At 45.9% G+C, this 22,135-nt stretch overlaps 1 protein-coding gene across 1 annotated transcript in view; it reads right to left on the bottom strand.

Annotated features, from left to right (window-relative positions):
• The window catches only part of LOC147114588 (protein APCDD1-like), a 44,377-nt gene that overhangs the window by 10,715 nt on the left and 11,527 nt on the right, over positions 1–22,135 (bottom strand). Inside the window, exons 2-3 of the mRNA XM_085992356.1 lie at positions 20,783–20,963; positions 15,898–16,429 (exon numbers count right to left, since the gene is read on the bottom strand). Coding sequence (XP_085848482.1) covers positions 15,898–16,429; positions 20,783–20,963 — 713 coding nt within the window. The remainder of the gene's footprint in view (positions 1–15,897; positions 16,430–20,782; positions 20,964–22,135) is intronic.

Below are 22,135 nucleotides of genomic sequence, written 5' to 3'. Positions count from 1 at the left end.
AAAATCCAGTAGTTTCATGGTCACCATTACTGGTACTAGCTGTTAATTCCAGATTTATTTAAATGAGTTTAAATGCCATGTGTGGGATTTGAACTCATGTCTACCAGAAGATTAGTCCAGGCCTCTGGATTACTAGTCCAGTAACATAACCACAATGCTACCATTCCCAATAGTGAACCTTTGTTGCACTGCCTCTAAGGCAAGCATATCCTTCCTCAGATAAGGAGACCAAAATTGTGCACAGTACTCCAGGTGTGGTCTCGCCAAAGCCCTGTACAATTGTACCAAAACTTCCTTACTCTTATACTCCAACCCCCTTGCAGTAAAGGCCAACATGTCATTTGCCTTCCTAATTGCTTGCTGTACTTGCATGCTAGCTTTCTGTGTTTCCTGTACGAGGACACCTAAATCTCTCCGAACTCGGCGGGTCCGTGGCAGTCAATGTGGGTGGCAGGTTGCGACCCCGCTGCTGGCTCCATCCCACTCTGGAAAATGAATTTCCCTTGATAGGGCTTGTTAAGCCCGCTCAGCGCGTTTCCCGGCCAATTAGTGGAAGCGGGGCTGATGACATCATTTCATGATGCGGCACCAGCCGGTTTCCTTAAAGGGACCATGGACAACTTTATTTTGACATTTGTGCCATCAGTGTTCTACTGCATTGAGGTGCTGCAAACACTGACAATGACTGCACAGAAGCAGAGGGCTGCACCCAGGCTCTCCTATGACTCCCTCCATATGTTCTTCTTCGGCAGTCCCTCGGAACCGAGGATGACTTGCTTCCACATTAAAAATGAGTTCTCAGGTGACTAATGAGTCCAATGCAGGACCTACAGTCTCTGTCACAGGTGGGGCAGACGGTGGTTGAGGGAGCGGGTGGGTGGAGTGCTTGGGTTGATGTGCACTCCTTGCGCTTGGCTTCCACTTGCTTCCGGCGAAGAGACTCGAGGTGTTCGGCGCCTTCCCGGATGCTTCTCCTCCACTATATGCTTATGGAGGGAGTCACAGTACACAGGAAGACCTAAACAGCCTGGTTGCACATTGCACAGGAGGACACAAGCAGGGATGTGGTCAATAGGACCAGGGTGCAGTGGCGCAAACCTTTCAATGATCTCAGTAGATCAGAAAACGTTAGTACTAAACCACACTCAACCTCATCCTGCTGTGCCTCTCATCACATCCCCATCACTCTGCCTTCCCTATCCTACTCCTGCACATCCTTACCCACACCAACTTACCCTGCACCTCCACCCATCCCTCTCTATCTACATTATCACTTCCCCATCTCACTAGCCACCCCTCATCCTCAGCCTAGTGCAATCATACCAATTAACAACACACAAGGGTAGGTACTTGGGTGTTTTATCCAATGTTCATGTAAAGTTTCTGTTAATGTGGTGTCAAACATTGAAACCTTTATTTTCAACACTTTGTGTTCTTGGATAGATTTGTGTGCACCTTTGGAAGTCACTTAGTGAGTTGTAGTGAATGGTGAGACATATCAGTAACCCCCGCAATGGTGGTGAGTGTGAAAGGAATGGCTTGGACATTGTAGGGATGCTTTATGGTGTTGGTGTGGGGTGGGTGCCAACCTGGCGCATTCCTGGCCTCCCGGCCAGCAATGTGGTTGGGTGCTGATGCCCTCTGTCCTGTGCAACTTCAGGTGATTGTGGAGAAGGTTAGTGTTGTTGTTGGTGCTGCTGGTGTTGGGGCTGATCGTGGTCAGATTCTCAGGACCAATGTGAGCCAGTATAAACGGTACCCATGCTGATGTAATAGATGGCAGGTGAGGTTGAGATGACAGAAGCAAGCTGTCAATGGTGAGAGAGGTTGTTCCAATGAGGTGACACTGGATAGAGAGTTTGTTCCAAACACTTGCAGCCTACCTAAAGCTCAAGCTGTCTTCCAAATGGAGTAAGCAACAGCTTCTGAGCTTGGAAAGTGAACAGCTGTGAGGTGGGAGCTCTTATAGCACATTTCAAGTTGTCAAGTAATCAGCTGATTCAATGGCTATTCAACTCCCGCCTCAGCTTAACAGATGTGATCCCCGAGCAGCGAGGACCCCGTGGACGAGCAGTTAAAGAAAAAAGGTAAGGTAAAATGCATTTTTAATTATCTGTCAACAAGGCAATAATAAGTTTAATTGGGTCCCCCGCCGCTGCGTGTCGGGTCTGTTCAGCGCTGATAGACCCGATATTGGGAAAGGCGCGTGGCGGTGGGTTGACAGTGGGGTCCCAACCTGTTGTCAAAAAAAAAAATTCCCACCTGACCTGCCACCTATCCCCCAGAAAATTCCAGCCCAACATTCCATAGAATATTTTTTAAATGATGAAAAACTTTTTTTAAATTCTTTCTACCAAAGTGAATTAAGCTTTTGAATTAACAGGATTAGATAGTATACTAAAACCAGCTGGTGTTGAGTCATCCTGCTGTTGATAAGACTGTGGGAAACAGCAAGAATCGCAGACTTTAAAGAGTCCTTTTTCTTATCTTTAATTCAGAGTAAAGACTTTTTTTTTGAGCACTCATGTTTATATGAAGCACTTGATCACAGGGCCTGTCTGAAAACTAGATCTGGGAGTGAATTGGCATTCCATGCACATAAGTCACTGTACTAAAGACCAGGCTCATTAATAATGGCAGGACTTCAAACTTGTGTGCCAGAGAATGTCAATAGATTCATACGAGAATTTATGAAGCCAGCTGTATGCAATGGTTCAGGTCGAAACCCTTCTTCAGAACTGAGAAAAAAGCAGGAAATGAAAGGGATTAAGAGGCCGGTTTGGGGGGCTGGGAAATGGGGGAGGGGATGAAAGAACAAAAGGGAAGGCCTGAGAGGTGAAGAGACATTAAGAGATATTCAAGATGAGACGAGATGGTAATAGGACAGGTAAAGAGACAAAAGATGGCTCTAGATGAAGTGTGAAATGCGCTGGCAGAGTGAGAGAGAGCTGCCATGTGGGAGAGAAAAAAAAGGAAAAGGCACAAACCAAAGGTATGGATAAAAAAAATATATAAATATATAATAGGGGCCGAGGTTTTGATCTGAAATTGTTGAACTCGATATTGATTCCAGAGGGCTGTAGAGTGCCTAATTGAAAGATGAGGTGCTGTCCCTCAAGCTTACGCTGAGCTTCCGTGGAACAATGCAAGAGGCCGAGGACAGTGAGGTCTGAGTGGGAATGGAGCGGTGAATTAAAGTGACAGGCCACCGGGAGCTCGGGGTCACCCTTACGGACTGAATGGAGGTGTTCCGCAAAGCAGTCACCCAATCTGCGTTTGGTCTCCCCAGTGTAGAGGAGACCACATCGTGAGCAGCGAATACAGTATACAGGAAACTTTGTGTTATCCGGAGGCTAAATGCCTGGCAAGCTCGAGCCACCGGCAAAAATCAGGAGCCGTTTTTTTTCTTTTCGTTGCTTTTTTCTCAACAGTCAAGCTCTGCAAGGTCTGTAGCTAAGCAACAGCTTCAGCTAGAGACGCTACAGAGACGCTTGCCGACTGTTTAGAAGCTGTTGCTAAGCAACAGGGTTTGTTGATTCACATGGAGCTGAAAATCTCCGTATGTTTCAACATTAACGCTGGAGTGTCCGGCAGTTTTGAGGGAACAGCAACAGCTCGGTCCCGTCGGTGCCGGATAGCACAAAGTTTCCTGTACTAGATTACAAGAAGTACAAGTAAATCGCAGTTTCACCTGGAAGGGGTGTTTGGGGCCCTGGACAGTGGGAAGGGGGGAGGTATAAGGACAGGTGTTGCATCTCCTGCGCTTGCACGGGAAGGTGCCGGGCGAAGGGGAAGGGGTGCTGGATGTGATAGAGGAGTGGACTAGGGTGTCTCGGAGGGAGCGGTCCCTACGGAATGCTGAAAGGGGAGGGGAGGGGAAGATGCGTTTGGTGGTGGGATCACGTTGGAGGTGGCGGAAATGGCGGAGGATGATCCGTTGAATGTCGAGGCTGGTGGGGTGAAAGTGAGGAAAGGACAAGGGCTGCTCACGATGCGGCCTCCTCTACATTGGGGAGACCAAACGCAGATTGGGTGACCGCTTTGCGGAACACCTTCGTTCAGTCCGTAAGGGTGACCCCGGGCTTCCGGTCGCCTCTCATTTCAATTCATCGCTCCATTTCCACTCAGAGATCACCATCCGCGGCCTCTTGCATTGTTCCACGGACGCTCAGCGTAAGCGCGAGGAACAGCACCTCATCTTCCGATTGAGCACTTTACAGCCCTCCGGACTCAATATCGAGTTCAACAATTTCAGATCATAACCTTGGCCCCTATTATATTTTTATATATTTTTTATCCACACTTTTGGTTTGTGCCTTTTCCTTTTTTCTCTCTCACGTGGCAGCTGTCTCTCACTCTGCCAGCGCATTTCACACTTCATCTAGAGCCATCTTTTGTCTATTTACCTGTCCTATTACCATCTCGTCTCACCTTGAATATCTCTTAATGTCTCTTCACCTCCCAGACCTTCCCTTTTGTTCTTTCATCCCATCCCCCATTTCCCAGCCCCCAAACTGGCCTCTTAATCTGTTTCATTTCCTGCTTTTTTCTCAGTTCTGAAGAAGGGTTTCGACCTGAAACGTTAACTCTTGTTTCTCTCTCCACGGATGCTGCCTGGCCTGTTGAGTTTTTCCAGCATTTTCTGTGGTTATTTTGGATTTCTAGCATCCGCAATATTTTGCTATCGTGTATGTGATGGTTGGTCCTCTCGCTTTCCTTTGATTAACTCAGGGTTTCCCAACAGCTTTGCTGTCTCTTTTGCTCTATTTCCATCTATCAGTGATCTCTGCTCATAATCCAACTTTGTCCACAAAACATTCCTCAACTTCCTTGCACAATGTCCAATCCTCTCACAGTTCATCACATTTTGATCTCCTTATTTGCCCTTGAATGGGGCAGCAAAAATTTGAATTAAGCAATTACATTAAAATGGCATGGTAGCCCTAAAAGTTAGTTTCTTTCAATAGCTAGACCCTAAAGTTATGCTGTGGGATGCTAGCGAATGAATCATCTGAAATTCCTCTCCTCTATATTAGCAAAGGTGTTATATGGGTTAATTCTTCCGCTAAGATAGCAGAGAGGAATTTCAGAGGAATGTATTAGTTTTTGTCTACTAGTATTTCGTGGCACAATTTTTTCATGTCTCTCACAAGTATAACTAACAGCTGCCACTTTTTACCTTGACGCCTCCACCTTCATCACCTATTGATATTCTTGATCTCGTGGTTGACTCTTAACTGCCCTCTGAAATGGCCTAGCAAGCCACTCAGTTGTAACAAACCACGACGAAAAACAATAATAAGAATGAAACCGGACGGACCACCCGGCATCACTGCGGGAGTACCTTCACCACACGGACTGCAGTGGTTCAAGAAGGCGGCTCACCACCACCTTCTCAAGGGCAATTAGGGATGGGCAATAAATGCTGGCCTTGCCAGCGAGGCCCACATCCCATGAACGAATAAAAAAAAATCTTATTATCTCCTTAGACCTGAAGTGGAACTCCCAAAACTGCCTCCAAAGAGCCACAGTTTCCTCTTCCATGTCAATGACTTCTTTTCCCCAAAACAATGCTTAATACTCTATGGAGCCCAAGTGGCTAAAATACATGAAGACTATTGCCGTATTGGGGAGGCTCTTAAAAATATGTTAGAAAACAGTTGCACTAAAAGTGATCCCGTTTGCTCCCTGCCCCTGCTGGATTCTTCGACTGGATACAGACAATGCTTGCCATCTGACAGGCGATCTTCTTTCCACCTCAAGTCTCCAATCCCTCTCTTCATTGCAATCTTCCCATTTTTTTCTCCCCATCGCTGCTGAAGCTCCAGTGCAGAAGCTCGTGTGTGAACCTAGGCAGGGTGCTTCGAAAGGCTATTCAAACATGCAGGTTATCAGAGCCGAGCCGACCCTATCTTTACCTGGCATCCATAAACACTCACTTTTTAGCAGGGGCAGGGAGCAAACAGGATCGCTGTTAGTGCGACTGCTTTCTAACGTATTATTTTAAAACAAACAAGTTAATGGGCAGGCTTGATTCATATTCGGGCACAGTTCCACAGGCATTACCCTCTGGTACTTTACCTTTCTCTACGTGTGAGCTTTGACAGTGACTGTCGGCATACTATTTGACTATGGCTGGGTGGGGGGGGGCGGGGGGGGGGGGATGGGGATGGGGAGGGAAGGACCCATGTCTAATTCTGTCCTCAGCTGATGTCCACGTGTGTACACTTTTCTGTGCAGTCATTGGACAGCGATCAGGAATGGGACGTCCAGGTATTTTCTAAAATAGGATTCACTGCTCTTGAAGTGCATCGAACTTAGAAGATAATGGGCCAGAAATTCGGGTACTCACGCGTAGGGCCAACGAAAGTGCCGGTTTCGTGCATGCACTGCGCATGCGCTGGAAACCGGAACTTCCGTTCCCTTGAAGGAAGGGGTTCACAGGTCGAACGCGTGCGCCAGTGAGGCAGCGCGTAGACCTGGGACTTCCGATTTTTTTTACAGGTTTCTCCATGCGGGTAAGTCCCTAGCAGCTGCGCGTGAAAAAAAGCAGTCGCAAGGCCTGATTTTAACAAGGTAAGAGATTAATTAAGTAAAATTAAAACATTTTTTCCACAGGTTTATCATTTTAAAATACTTTAAAGAAACATAAGTTTATTTTTAGACCCGGTAAAAACTTTAACTAATTTTTCAAAAATTTAAATTTTTGTTTAAAATAGTTAAGTTAATGTAATTAATAGTTATTTTAAAAATGTGATGTTTTAAAAAAAATTATTTGAAGTTTTACTTAGGTTTTGGGGCCGATCTCTATTCATAGATTTGACAGGTCTTCCTGTCAAATCTATGAATGGAGATTCCCTGCCCCGATTGGCTCCCTATGGCCCACGTGATCCCAGGGGACGCTGCGAACTAACTTCGCCGCTGGGATACGCAAGCACTGCGCGCCGGCAGCTGGAGGAGGCCCAGGATCGGAATCCCACGCGGGCCCACAGCACAACGGCAGGCGCGCTATGTAAGTGCAGGTCGGGGGCTTGCGCCCACGGGAAGCCTCCGACCCAAATTTCTGGCCCAATGGCAATGCAAACTGCCTGTATATTTTTCATTGACTGGGACTTCTCAGACAGATGATACATGTAACAAGCAGATTCAAGAATCCTCTCTGACATGAGAGGAACTAGCTAGCTCAATGAAGCAGCCACTGAACCCATCATTGTGCATTGAAAGGATCTGAGGTTTTAATTCATTGCTTTGGTCAGTATGACTCATAGAATGAAAGGCTGCACGCAGAAGTATCGAGCCCCATGCTTTCCAGTCACCACAGCGCATCTGTGCCACATATATTTGTTCTGCTGTAGATGAAAATACTAGGTTGCTATGGGGATATTCTTTGTTTGAATTTCATACAGACTGACTGCAGGCAGTGCATATGCGGTACACCTGTTTTGCAGAGTGGAAACTACCTCCTTTCCTAAAACCACTCACAATGTTTCATTTCGAACCTCTGACCAGTGCCAGGGAACTATGACACATTTGGTGCCATGTCACGGTTGGTGCTATTTTAGGATTGAATCTCCACTATCTGGGGGGCTTCAGTAAAAGTGATTAGCGTTGGGATCTTTAGTGGCTGGTGCCACTCTTTGTGACCACTTTACAGCGTGGATTAGTACGCTTTGTTCGATTTGATTAAATTCCGTTCCACTTGCGTTTTTAAAATTTATGGCCTACCCTTAGTCAGGTACTCAAACTGCAAACTACTCGCCAACCAAATAAGTGGAGAGGCATACTGTCCTGGGTCTCTGCCACTCTTCAATTAGCTGCTAGGACGTACGCGGTTTCCTCTGATGGTCTTGTTGAGGTTGAGAATTCAGCACGTGGGAAATTGCAGAAGTGCATGTGTAATGGCTCCATTTATGGCATTTGCATGTCAATACAGTAAGGTACTATGACAAAGGATCGGTGATCAATCAGATTTTAAATTGGGTGTGTTTTTTCAGACTAATATTCTGTGGTAACAATAATTTTCATAAAACGAGTGCTTTAAAATAAAATTGTGGGAAAAATATGTGTTTAATGCCTTTAAATTAAAAATATAGTAGGGAATAAAATATATATTTGTCCTTTTAAGCCATTCAGGTTCTTCAAATCATTTAAGTGCCTCACTGAACAGAGCTTCCTATATCCATGTGCATTGACACTGTTTATTCTATATAACAGAAAGGCTACAGCATAGAAGTTAATGGAAAGACTGTCACTTTGGACAAAGCAGTGAAGTAAGAAGCTGTAACTAGCTGTTAGTTTCTTCACTCTCTGGGGTCGATTTTCCCGCAGGTGCGGGGAATTGTCGGGTTCCCCGAATGTTGGGGTTCCCACACGAATCTAAATGGGTCTGCCACATCGATGCAATTTTCCCTCAATTAGCCAATTCATTTCCAACGTGTGGGAACCCTTGCTAATTGACTATTTCCAGTCAGAAAGCCCCACATTATGATATCATCATTCGTGGTGCTTTCAAGGTCCACAGCAAGCATTGCTTCCTCTGTCTCCAAATTCGATGAGGCTTCACTGCAGGCATTATTGGGCGGGGTTAGGGCCCACAGGGAGGTCTTCTTCCCTAGGTCAGGGAGGAAGAGGCCTCCCACTGAGACCAAGGCTGCATGGATGCAGGTGTCAGCAGATGTCAACTCGCTGGGAGTCACCAGAAGAACCTTGGCATTACATCTCTAACTCCTTCCTTTACTCCCCCACAGTACCATCCAGAGCCCCCGTCCCCACTGTGGAGGAGGAAGAGGCTGTGCAGCCAGACTCCTCAGAGGAAGCTCCAACCTCTGAGGGCGCATCATCAGCAGAAGTAAGCACACCCAGCACCAGTGCAGACACTCACCTTCGGGACAGAGTAGTGTTGTCACCTGGTGTTTCACAGCTCACAAGTGAGCATCAGCAGATTGTGGAGACAGGGACAGCAGTGGAGAGTCCTCGTCGGAGGGCGCAGGACTCTGCCAGCTCAGCTCAGCTGCATGTCGACCCTCTGCCTCTGGGTCCATCTGCAAGAGAAGAGGTGATGGATCTCCATGCACAGATGCAGGAGTCTCTGGCAGGTTTTGTCTCCAGGGTCGCTGCGAGTGTGGAGCGAATGGAGGAGTCCATAGCAAAGATGAGCTGAGCCTTTGCGTAGTCATTGGCGCATGAACGCATCACCATGGAAAGGTTGGCACCCTCCATGGAGGAGATAAGTCATCAGGGTATGGAAAACATGGTGAGTGTTCATAATAGAATGACATCTCTTGAAGAGCGATGGGCATCCATTGAACAGAGAAACCAGACCTTCATGGAAGTCCTTCTGAGTAGGACTGCCAGTGCAGATACGGGTCCCCATGGCCCCCTGATGCGCAGTAAGGTGCTTTCAAGCTACATCCAAGTGCTGGCCCCTTCTGGCCTGTGCAGTTTCAGGTGAGTGAGCAGCAGCCTGGTGCTCCTGCTGCTGATGCTGCTGTTCCTGGTTCTGCTGCTGACGCCTCTGCTGCTGGAGATCCTCTAATGGCAAGAAGGGAAGGAAGAAAAGGCGTCCCATGCTTCTCGTAGATGCCTCCGTTGAGGAAGCGCTGAGTGAGGGTGCCGAGAGGTGCTTCCCAGGAGCGCACACTGGAGAAGTGTGTGAGGCTCCAACCTTCCACAGCTGTGCCTAAGCCTGGAACAAGTTGCCCCAAGCCTGAAACAACAAGGTCCTGCAACCTACAAATGTTGTCTGATTAAATCTCTTCTTTCCTGATTGACCTGCAGCTGATAGTAAGCAAGCCGATATTGTTCACGCCAGGTTTCATCAGCGGGGTTCCCACCAGGCGTGTTTAGTGTGGGAAAAGGCTGAAAATAGCAAGGGCCCCTTAAAATGGCATGATAGATGCCAATTATTGGTGATTAGGCTGCCTAAAGACCAGTCCCCGCCTGCTGCGGGCGGAACTGAGTCGGGTCGGATTGAAACGCCGGGGTGAAAGTAGGACGGGGCGGGGAATCAGGCGGGGGGGGGGTCGCGACCCCCTATTTTTGCGATTTATTTCCCCCCACACACGCCTGAAAGCCCGCCTGACGGCTCCAGGAAAATCAACCCCATTGACTCTCTTCTGCACCATTGCAATATCACATGTGAAAATGTCATCTAATTAGTGCACATTGCTACATTTCAAGCTTAGGAAGTTACAGGGCTACGGGGAGAGAGCAGGGCAGTGGGATTACTCTCGCAAGGTGCTAGCACAGATCCGATAAGCCAATTGGCCTCCTTCTGTGCTGTAAGCATCTATGGTTCTATCCCACTACATTAGCTAATTGCTTCAAATTTTATAGATAATTGAGAAGATTTTTTTAAGCTGGAGATTAACTGACATGCAAAGATGCACACTCATTGAAAGAAGTCCCAACCAAAATAATGTACCTTGGGGGAAAAACTGGGTTGTTTTGCGCCTCTCGTTAGCGCCCCCGGGATGCAAATCCCCTAGTGTCCAGGCGCAGTGCCACTAACGCCTCCCGCGAAATTCAGCCCTGGCCGCAAACTTCCCTTGCGCCCCCTGACCTATCGCCGGATGATATGTCCGACAGAATCAGGGGGGCGTTTTTGCAGCAGCGGCGGTGCTACTTAAAGGGCAGGTTTCGGGCGGCCATTTTTATTTTGGCCGACTGTCAGCACCTGCCCCCTTTCCAGTTTTTTATGCGCCTGGGCGACGTTAGTGCCTCAAGAGGGGCGCCACTCAATTTTTCCCCCATTGAACTTCCACAAAATAATGAGAAAGTTCCACGGCGCTTTCTGGAGATCTACTACATCCACCCGAAAAATGGAGACAAAGTTTTTTGGTCGTAGCTAGTGTTTTATCAGTCCTCAGATGAAATGTACTTTTTAAAAATCATGATAACGCCATTTTTGAAGGGCGGCTTCAATGTGTGGAAGGGCCTTTCGTCTACTCTGAAAGAGCATGAACATTCACCGGCACATGTGTGCAACATGAAGGCATGGCACAAAGCAGGGAGAGAAAGAGGGAAAGAAAGACAGACTTGCATTTATATAGCGCCTTTAATGGCCTCAGGATGTCCCAAAGTGCTTTATAGCCAATGAAGTACTTTTTGAAGTGTGGTCACTATTACAGTCTAGGAAACGCAGCAGTCAATTGGCGCACAGCAAGATCCCACAAACAGCAATGTGATAATGACCAGATCATTTGTTTTTGTGATGTCGATTGAGGGATGAATATTGGCCAGGACACTGGGGATAACTCCCCTGCTCTTCTTCGAAATAGTGCCATGGGATCTTTTACATCCACTGGAGAGAATAGGCGAGGCTGTACTGAAAGCGTTAAAGTACTTGGATATCAACTCAATGAAGTGCACGGTGGCCTCAAAGCACTGGTAGCTCATGCAGTTTAAGAAAAGGACAGGGCGACTGCATCAGAGGCACGGAGCCTTGCACAAAAGATCTCTTCAGGGCTCTTCCTCGTGTGTCGTGTTGTGTGGTAAATTCATACAGTGTGCTTAAACTTCAGCAATTTATAGAGAGAAAATTGGTTTTGCATCAGGTCATGTTTCTGCACCAGAAATCGTAGGCCAGATGGACATTGAGATAACATTTCCTGAAGAGAGAAACCGTAGGAAGGAAATGATGTTTGAGTGTGAATGTCCAGATGATATTGTCAAATGTCCTGAGGAGACATTGAATCAAGGTCTCTTCCTTCCATTAGTTGATACAGTCATGACCAGCCTGAATGAAAGGTTTTCTCAGCTGGAACTCCTTTGTAGTTTGTTTGCCTTTCTGTTTAGCATCAGAGAGCTGCGGAAGGCTATTGATGCGAATTTGCAGCCAAGGCTGACCTTGTCCTCATGCTGAGTCTATAATGTACACTTAACAAGCAGTGGTCAGTGAGTAACAATCAGAAGCAAGGCGCTGGGAGGCTAAGGCTCGTTTTCATATTCCCACTGCAACCCAGGTTGAGTTCAGCTAACTCAGCATGTGCCATGCATTGAACCTGGGGCTTTCCTGTTCCATATGGTGCGGAAGAGCATTACATGGTGCATTCATTCCTTGAGCCATTGATGGAGCCCATTGTTCTATTGATGTGATGGGAAAATAGTTAAGGACTGGGAATGGCTCCTCTTAAGAATGTTCAGGTCGGTCAAAGGCTCCTTTAGAAATTTGCCTCTAAACTTCTCCAACATTTTTTTTTGTGGGGTAAAATGAGAAATAATGGAAATAAAATGCTAATTTTTCCTTATGATTTCAATATTCTGTATCTGGTCAATGATGTTATTGTATATCTGGGAGCCCTGACTGATCATTTATGAATAATTAGTCAACCTTCCTGCTGTCTCTTTACAATCCCTCTGCCGCTCCGATGAATTAATGACAAGTCTGCTTCTTGCACCGACCCATGTGGACGTTGATCATTTTTAATTACACAGCTGCAGTTACAAGTTGCTGCCATTCTTTGGCACCGTATATATTGATGGATAATAAGTTTCGAGACTGTAATAGACCAATATGGAAAGGGTTAATCAGTACAACAGCAGCAATCCTGTGGCTGATTTGATTGATGACGGAATCTGCTAGTTTAACATTGGTGTGCTTTGTTTTATACAAGTGTAAATTTTAATTGCCTAACATGATCCTTGAGCCACAGGGTCTTAAAATAACAAATCAGTGCCTCATTACTGTTTTGCAGTTTGTGTGGAAGGAAATGTTTACGCAGATAATTGTTGAGTGGGTAAATGGATAAGGAAATGAAATGTGTGGTTCGAAGATGATACGAGTGTTGAGGTTGGAAAAACAAGTAGGCTATGTCTTTGCAATAAAATATTGCACTGCGGGATGACACAGGCAAACTTGGAAGTTGACTGGTTCCCAAGATGTATAGCATGCTGATGTTCAGCAGATTCACCTGGTTGAACTGCAGGAAGAATATGCTGTGCGATTTGGTAACTGGCACTTACTGACACAAACTGTAGGGGCTCCAGAGTGTTAATTCAGCAGAACAAACCACTTGGCCAAACATAACAGCCTTTCATCATGTAATAAAGTTTATGTAAATTCTGGGAGACAAAGGGAAATTGCAGCTGGAGCAGGATGCTGTCACGTAACAGCGATAAGAAAGGGTATAAGGGGAGAGGGTCTGCTAGACTGGGAGCTGCGGTGAATCCTTCACTGCTGAAAGAGACTTCAGTTGACGTGGCTCCGACAGAAAAATTCACTGCGTCCCGATTGATAAGGTCGCCTCATAATGGCATGCTCTCATATTGCTACAGTCAATGTTGTTGATTTACTGGAATACGTGAAGCTTGTCACAAATGAAGATTACGTTGATTTTATATACATACACACACACACACATATAGATGTAGTCATGACTGATATGACATGTCCGAACCCAAATTATATTTAGAGATGTGCGCGACCCTGATTTTAATTCCAGGTGGATTCCCCGCTCAGGCCTGAGTTAAAGTTACAGTCGGGTCTCAATTATGTCATCGGGCCACAACATGCACATGTAAAGAAGGACCCTGCTGGCTCCAGGCGTGTGTCCTTGCAGCCTGCTCAGGAGAGCAGGTTAAAATTGCAGATGTTGCGATCGTGGCGGCTTTTGGACAGATGAGAGCCCAGGGCGATTTTAACCGCCCACTTGCCAGGCTTCTGCTGAGCGATTAGGGTTAAAATCACCCTGTGCATGAATGACTAACAATATATTATTTATTTCTCCTCCCAAACAAAAAGTAAAATGGCCACTGGCTGCCTCTGAAACAACACCGTTGTTGGATGCAGGTCTGACTTTAAACAGATCTGTCCAGTTTTTGGATGAACTGTCTCTGAATTTCTAAAATGTAAGTTAGACAGACAGCAAAAGTCCAGTTATTTCAAATAGAAATCCAATTTTTAATTCACTCTGTATCTTAAGATAGGGAACTATTGATAAGGGCTTCAATCAATTTATCAACATTCAAGCCATGATCCCAATCACTTGGCTGCCCAACTCCTGCCATCTCCTGCCCTGTCCCACTCTTGCCATCTCCTGCCCTGCCCCACTCCTGCCCCATTCCTGCCCTGCCACTATCCTGCCATCTCCTGTGTTGCCCCTATTCTGCCATCTCCTACCCTACCCCTCTCCTGCCATCTCCTGCCCTGCCCCACTCCAGCCATCTCCTGTGCTGTCCCTATCCTGCCATCTCCAATGCTGCCCCATCTTGCCATCTCCTGCCCCACTCCTGCCCTGCCCCTATCCTGCCATCTCCTGTCCTGCCCCCTCCTACCCTGCCCCCTCCTGTCATCTCCTGCCCTGCCCCTATCCTGCCATCTCCTGTCCTGCCCCCTCCTACCATGCCCCCTCCTGCCATCTCCTGCCCTGCCCCTATCCTGCCATCTCCTGTCCTGCCCCCTCCTACCCTGCCCCCTCCTACCCTGCCCCCTCCTGTCATCTCCTGCCCTGCCCCATCCTGCCATCTCCTGTCCTGCCCCCTCCTACCCTGCCCCCTCCTACCCTGCCCCCTCCTGTCATCTCCTGCCCTGCCCCTATCCTGCCATCTCCTGTCCTACCCCTCCTGCCATCTCCTGCCCTGCCCCTATCCTGCCATCTCCTGCCCTGCCCCCTCCTACCCTGCCCCCTCCTGTCATCTCCTACCCTACCCCTCTCCTGCCATCTCCTGCCCTGCCTCTATCTTGATTCCTGTTCAGCTTCGGCTTTTGGCAAAAGGTTGCAACCTAAATCGCCCAACCGAGTTTCTAATTAGTGGTGGGGTGGGTGGAAAATTAAAGAGACTACTTTAAGCTACAGCATTACCCAACATGGAGCAGAATTGTGCTGCTGCTGTATTTGCAAAAGTGGACTAAAAAAAAAGTACGGTTATAGAATCATAGAATGATATGGCACAGAAGAAGGAGGCCATTCGGCCCATCGTGCCTTTGTCGGCTCTTTGGTAGAACTATCCAATTAATCCCACTCCCCTGCTCTTTCCCCACAGCCCTGTAATTTTTTTTCCCCTTCAAGTATTTATTCAATGTTATAAATGACATTAGATCAGGAAACAGGAGTTTTTAACAAAACAAAAATTTGGATCCAAATTATTACTTACTGAGGATCTGAGTTCAGGGTAATTTCAGATTTAGAGTATCAGTGTCAGATACGCACAACACACTACCACATGGTAATACAAAAGCAAAATACTGCAGATGCTGGAAATCTGAAATAAAAACAGAAAATGCTGGAAATACTCAGCAGGTCAGGCAGCATCTGTGGAGAGAAAAACAGAGTCAATGTTTCAGGTCGATGACCGAAGGTTCTGATGAAGGGTCATCGACCTGAAACGTTAACTCTGTTTCTCTCTCCACAGATGCTGCCTGACCATATGGTAATATTCTGCCGTTGGCCTCCATGTCCTCTTTTGTACTAATGCTCAATATTTAAAACACATTTAAGAACAATAGTCAAAAAATAAATTAAATTATAAAGATGACGAAATTTAAAGGAATCTCTTTGTTTGCCAGCGGTTATAAAGCAACTATATTCACGGGTAACAGAGAAGGATACCAGGATCAACCGGTTTCAATATTATAGTGATAGCAAAATACTGCGGATGCTGGAAATCCAAAATAACAACAGAAAACGCTGGAAAAACTCAGCAGGCCAGGCAGCATCCGTGGAGAGAGAAATAGAGTCAACGTTTCAGGTCGAAACCCTTCATCAGAACTGAGAAAGAAAGGCAGGAAATGAAACAGATTAAAAGGCCAGTTGGGGGCTGGGAAATGGGGGAGAGGATGAAAGAACAAAAGGGGAGTGAAGAGACGTTAAGAGGTATTCAAGATGAGAATAGATGGTAATAGGACAAGTAAAGAGACAAAAGACGGCTCAATATTGTTAGTCAGGAAATCGGAGTTACCTTAGCATTCTGCAGTGCAGGTTGGTAGCTGGAGGGTCGATAATACATCCTCTGGGACCAATCAGTGTGGATGTCCCCCAGGAAGAGCTCTTGCCCCACATGCTCAGGGTTGTGGTGCAGGTACTGCTTCTCTACCCTGAGGAGCTGCAGTTCGTGCATGGCAAAATTCAGAGCCCGAAAGCAGTCGCAGCCTGTCTCATCACTCCACAGATCGTAGCTCACGTTAGGCTCCCACACCTTCTGTCCCGGCACGAACCCTGGGCACGACCTGTTCAGCCTCAGGCTCATCTCCTCAGCCGTCACCTTATTGTGGCAGATGATCTGGACCCTGTGCAGATGGTAATCTGCCTCGGTTGCTCCTCGAATGATCCAGGAAGCCTGGCGCAAGCGAAGTTTCCCTTTGATCACCAAGGTGTAGGTGGGATGTGTGCAATGGTTGTCTCCATAATTAAACTGGTAAGCTTTGAACGTGTTATTGGAGTAAAATCTGTAGGATCTGGTAATGAACTCAGGGCCTGGCCTCACCTCACAACTGTGGAGAGAGATGATAATTAGCTTCACAACCAGCAAAGCAATAATATTTGTTTTTTGCATAATTTATAAAACTAGATAGTTGTTTGAAACAAATAGTTAGACCGTGTTTTCAGCATGGACCTTTTTAAGAAACAAAGTTACAAATTCTCTCTTTTAAGGCCTCCACCTGCATTGTCCATCTATACTAGTCAAGAGGTTGGGAGTAAACTCTGTTCCAGTGTCTTAACTTTTCGATAACTAGTCACTTGGAGACATCTGTGACAGAAGTCCAAGTGTGGTTTGCCCTCCTTTTTGAGATGAGCCAAGCCTCTACTCACTTGTCCCACCGACATGGCAGTCAAATTCAGGAGCTGACTCGGTATAAAACTGCATTCTATCACTCCATAGCATAGAACGGAAGGAGGGGGGTAATTCAAGAATGTTGAACTGTGTTGAGAAAGAAGCTTTGTGCTTCAGTTACACTGCCCATCTGGGGAGCACTGTTCATGTCTCCTATATTGCAGGTGTATGTCCTCCTAATTGAAAAGAGCTGATGATGCAATGAACTCTCTTCAATTAATACCAAATAGAATGGCAAAAACAGTTTATTTTCACAAACAGTAAATCGTCATTGAAAAAAGTGGATTGTCTTCATCCCTCTCCCTGGCAACTGTCTGAGGCTGAACCAGACCGTTTGCAACCTTGGTGTCGTATCTGACCCCGAGATGAGCTTTCTGACTACATATCCGCTCCATCACCAGGACTGCCTACTTCCACCTCTGTAACATTGCCCGACTCTCAGCTCATCTGCTGCTGAAACCCTCATCCATGCCGTTATTACCTCTAGACTTGACTATTCCAACGTGCTCCTGGCTGGCCTCCCACATTCTACCTGACGTAAACTTGAGCTCATCCAAAACTCTGCTGCCCGTGTCCTAACTCGCACCAAGTCCCGTTCATCCATTACCCCTGTGCTCGCTGACCTACGCTGCCTTGTTTTCTAATCCCTCCATGGCCTTGTATCTCTGTAACCTCCTCCAGCCCTACAACCCTCGGAGATCACTGTGTTCCTCTAATTCTGGCCTGTTGAGCATCCCCAATTTTAATCGCTCCACAATTCGCAGCCGTGCCTTCAGCTGCCAAGGCCCTAAACTCTGAAATTCCTTCCCTAAACCTTTCCGTCTCTCCACCTCTCTTTCCTCCTTTAAGATGCTCCTGAAAATCTACCTCTCTGACCAAGCTTTTGGCCATCTGCCCTAATATCTCCTTATGTGGCTCGGTGTCAAATTTTCTTTGATAACGCTTCTGTGAAGCGCCTTGGGACATTTTATTACATTAAAGGTGCTATATAAATGCAAGTTGTACTTGTGGCTCTTGTGTCAGATTGTTGTATTGCAGCCGACAGAAATAGCAATGAATCCAACAACACTCTCCTTGGAGGCAGTCTTGTTAAGATTGTTAAAGTCAAGCTTTACACTGCACCACTGCAGTCACCAAGGGGAAGAATCAAACACAACAGCAAGCTCGAGTGTAAATTGTGGCATTAATCTGAATCACGTCTGTGCTATACCTGACCTCACAGGAACCAATACTGTTACTACACAAAATGTAGGAAAACGTTCCATTCCACAGCCTGAAATTCCACATGAAATTCACTATCCCCCCACCCAACAAAAAGTCATCTAGCGAGTACTGATGAACGCAGCAACTGAACGAAGAAATGTCTTGAAGTGAGCCATCTGTAGGAGGTTCACAAGATCACAGTGAATAGGAATGACAAAGACCATTCGGCCCAACTTAATTCATCCATTCTGAAGCACCCTGCCATTCCCCCACTGTAGAGCCAATTGTTTCTTAAGTGATTCCAGTGTTTTCCCCTTCACTATTCTATCTGGAAATCCATTCCACACATCAGTCTTTGTTTAAAAAAATCCTGATGACAGTCCTAAAATTACTTTTACTAGTTTGAACCTGTGACCCCTTATTTTACTCCAACAATTTAATTTAAAGTAGCATTCTGTATTTACATTTTCAATTCCCTTAACTATTTCATATACCTCTATAAGATCACCTCTCAGACTCGTGGAAAAGTCCAAGTCATTTCAGACTTTCCCCATAACTCAGACCCTTGAAACCAGAGATCTGCCACTTCTCTACACTGCCTCCAGGAATTGTGTCTTGGTGGCCAGAACTGGACACAGTATGCCAGGTGTGGTCTGACCAGAGCACTATACAGTTTGATTATATCCGTTTCCACATGTATGCTGACGACACCCAGCTCTACCTCACCACCACGTCTCTCGACCCCTCCACGGTCTCTAAATTGTCAGACTGCTTGTCCGACATCCAGTTCTGGATGAGCAAAAATGTTCTCCAATTAAATATTGGGAAGACTGAAGCCATTGTTTTTGGTCCCCACCACAAACTCCGTTCCCTAGTGTGGTAAACCACTGTTATTGTTGTTGTTGTTGTTGCACACTGTTGTACCTATGCATGCCTCAGCATGTCTCTGCTGGCTCCGCCCCTGGCTCCACCCACAGGCCCAGGTATAAAGGTGATTGCTCTGCAGCCCCCTGCCTTCTTGGAACCCAGTCAACCACGAGAGGCATGCTCTGTTCTTTGCTAATAAAAGCCTTTTAGTTACTCTCCTAACTCTCCGTCTTTTATGAGTAATTGATAGCGCATCACCTAGCCAGTGACTCCATCCCTCTCCCTAACATCTGTCTGAGGCTTGGTGTCATATTTGGCCGTGAAATGAACTTCTGACCACATATCCGTGGCATAACAAAGACCGCCTATTTCCACCTCCGTAACATTGCCCGTCTCCGCCCTTGCCTCAGCTCATCCGTTGTTGAAACCCTCATCCATGCCTTTGTTACCTCTAGACTTGACTATTCCAACACACTCCTGGCTGGCCTCCCACATTCTACCCTATGTAAACCTGAGGTCATCCAAATCTTGACTGCCCGTGTCCTAACTTGCACCAAGTCCCGTTCACCCATCACCCCTGTGCTCGCTGACCTACATTGGCTCCCGGTTAAGCAACGCCTTGATTTCAAAATTCTCATCCTTGTTTTCAAATCCCTCCATGGCCTCTCCCCTCCCTATCTCTGTAATCTCCTCCAGCCGCACAACCCCCTGAGATATCTGCGCTCCTCTAATTCTGCCCTCTTGAACATACCTGATTATAATCGCTCAACCATTGATGGTCATGCCTTCTGTTGCCTAGGCCCTAAGCTCTGGAATTCTCTCCCTAAACCTCTCCGCCCCTCTTTCCTCCTTTAAGACGCTCCTTAAAACCTACCTCTTTGATCAAGCTTTTGGTCATCTGCCCTAATTTCTCCTTATGTGGCTCGGTGTCAAATGTTTTGTGTTATAACACTCCTGTGAAGCACCTTGGGATGTTTTACTACGTTAAAGGAGCTATATAAATACAAGTTGTTGTTGTTGATTATGACCTTCTCTAACACAGTCTACTGTTTTTGCTATGTAGTTCAATATTTTATTGCTTTTGTTGTTTGCTGCTCTGTACTGGTTGGACATGTTTAGCGTTGAGTTTACTAAGAATCCTAGTTCTCTTTCAACTTCATCCTCAACACCATTCATGGAGTACATATGACATCTATTCTTCCTTCCTATGCGCAGTAGTTTACACTTATAAATAGGGCAGAGAGGAATTTGGTACAGGAGTGTTAAGTGCTTGTGCAATAGGTAACTGACAGTTGCTTCTACCGAATGTGTTTGGACTGACATTGTTTGTACCTGGAGTTTAGTAAATAGTTGATTTAACATAAGTCATGCCACAGATAACTGTGCATAATGTGAGCTGCATGATCAATAATGAGTGATGCCACCAACTAAGCATTCATTTAACACTGGGTGGAGCTAAAATTATTCCAAATTATCTTTGATGTTGAGAAAGTCAGATGAAAGGCTAGATGATAGCAAGTTTTAAAAGCTTGTAGAGTGTAAGAGGAAGGGAAAACCAAGAAGAATAGCTTAGAGGTCCTGTGAATGAAAGAATGAAGTGTATGAAATGGCGCAGCGTCTTCATCTCAATACAGTGAGGAGGCAAGGTGTAGGGAGACAGTCTAGAACAGTGTATTTAGAGCATAAGAGGAACAAGGGAGGAAAGTTCAAAGAAGCAATGACCATAGAAATATTGATAAAATAGGGAGACAAAGATTGCCATGGAGAGAGGTTGAATGCTGGAAGAGAAGGATTACGTTTTGTTTATCTTGTCTGGAAGTAGAATGGATATAACTAGAAAATGGTCTTGAATTTTCAATTTATATTCATTTAACAGAAATATCTGCTTAGCAGTTATTCATATAAGTGGAGCTGACTTGTGATATAACCGGTGTTTACTCACCTTGTAGACACCCAGTGGCTCTCCACCTGAGGTGGCATTTGCACAGTGATCCTGGCTCCATTGTACAGGTGCTTTAACATGTGATGACATTGAAAATCTTTGCTAAACTTGCCCAGGATCTTCTCGATGGACCTGCTTGATGCTCCCTCGGAGTAGTGTAGAGATGAAGCACTACCCAGTCCTGGAATTAAGAAAACACACATGTAACTCAATTTATAACATGAGCAAAGCTAGGCTAAACACAGCACGCACAGTCCTAGTGATTGAACACTTCAATACAGGCTGTAACAAGGATTCATAGGAAGGGATTCAGATTTATGAATTAAAAAAGAAACTTAACCATGAACTTTGAGAAATAGAATGGTTAAGTTGTGTCTTAACGTCCTTATTTGACCCAATTTTCAGGATCTATAATTACAAATTAAATTTGGTTTGTGTGTTTATTTGTACTGTTAAACATTGGACCTTTAAAACTTGTCTTTTGAGCATATTTTGGTCATTTTCTTCACGTTAAAAGGCATGGTTTTCACAGATGGGGATATACAGTAGGGATATTCCTAGTCGCCTCTGCACACACCAGGTCTACATTTGCTTTCCTACCCTGCGTACGTGTATAATTTTGAGATGAATAAGTTGATATGATTGATATTTCGTAATCTAAGAATACTCCATAGAAAAAAATGTTTTGTTTTTTTGGTTGGCTCAGTTACCTCAATCAAAACAAACTGGTCAGCTTACATCACCCGGGAAGCCCCAACCTTCCCCGACCACACTGTCGTACGGCATCCAATTCGTTTTAGAGACACTGATTAGCACACTGACCTTCATTTTGAGCTCCATAAGGAAATGCTGTGCATACAAACACCTTCCCAGAAGAACTTGCCATTTACTTCTTCTGAAAGCCTGCACTGAGAACAGGTTGATATCCTCACTGCAAAGCCCATCTCCAGGGCACGATGCAAAAAGAAGGTGCAGAGACCCGTTATGCCAAGTCACCAACTTCTTTACATCACACACACGAATTTTCGGGAGTAGATTGCATATTAATGATATAGGGGTGATGACAAAACACCTCCTGCGTCATTTTCCCGGGTCTCCGCCTCAGTTGGAGTGACACTGGGCCTCTACAAAGTGAGTAAACACCAGTTATATCACAGTAATAGTGAGCCTTATGGGTTGCACCCAGTCCCTCCAGTCCCTTCTGGACAGGAGGTTCCCAAGGGTCAGCAATGGGCAGCAGGGCCGGAGACCATTTGACAGCTGTTTTTGATAGTGGCTGGCAGCATCTGAATCTGGCACCCATTAGAACGGAGAGGCTGACAGCTGTGGGCAGAGGGCAGAGGGAAATCTGCC

Source organism: Somniosus microcephalus, chromosome 7, assembly GCF_052327205.1.
Source record: "Somniosus microcephalus isolate GS21.2 chromosome 7, FLI_Smic_1.0, whole genome shotgun sequence".
Taxonomy (NCBI): domain Eukaryota; kingdom Metazoa; phylum Chordata; class Chondrichthyes; order Squaliformes; family Somniosidae; genus Somniosus; species Somniosus microcephalus.
This window is presented reverse-complemented; position numbering and strand designations above follow the sequence as displayed.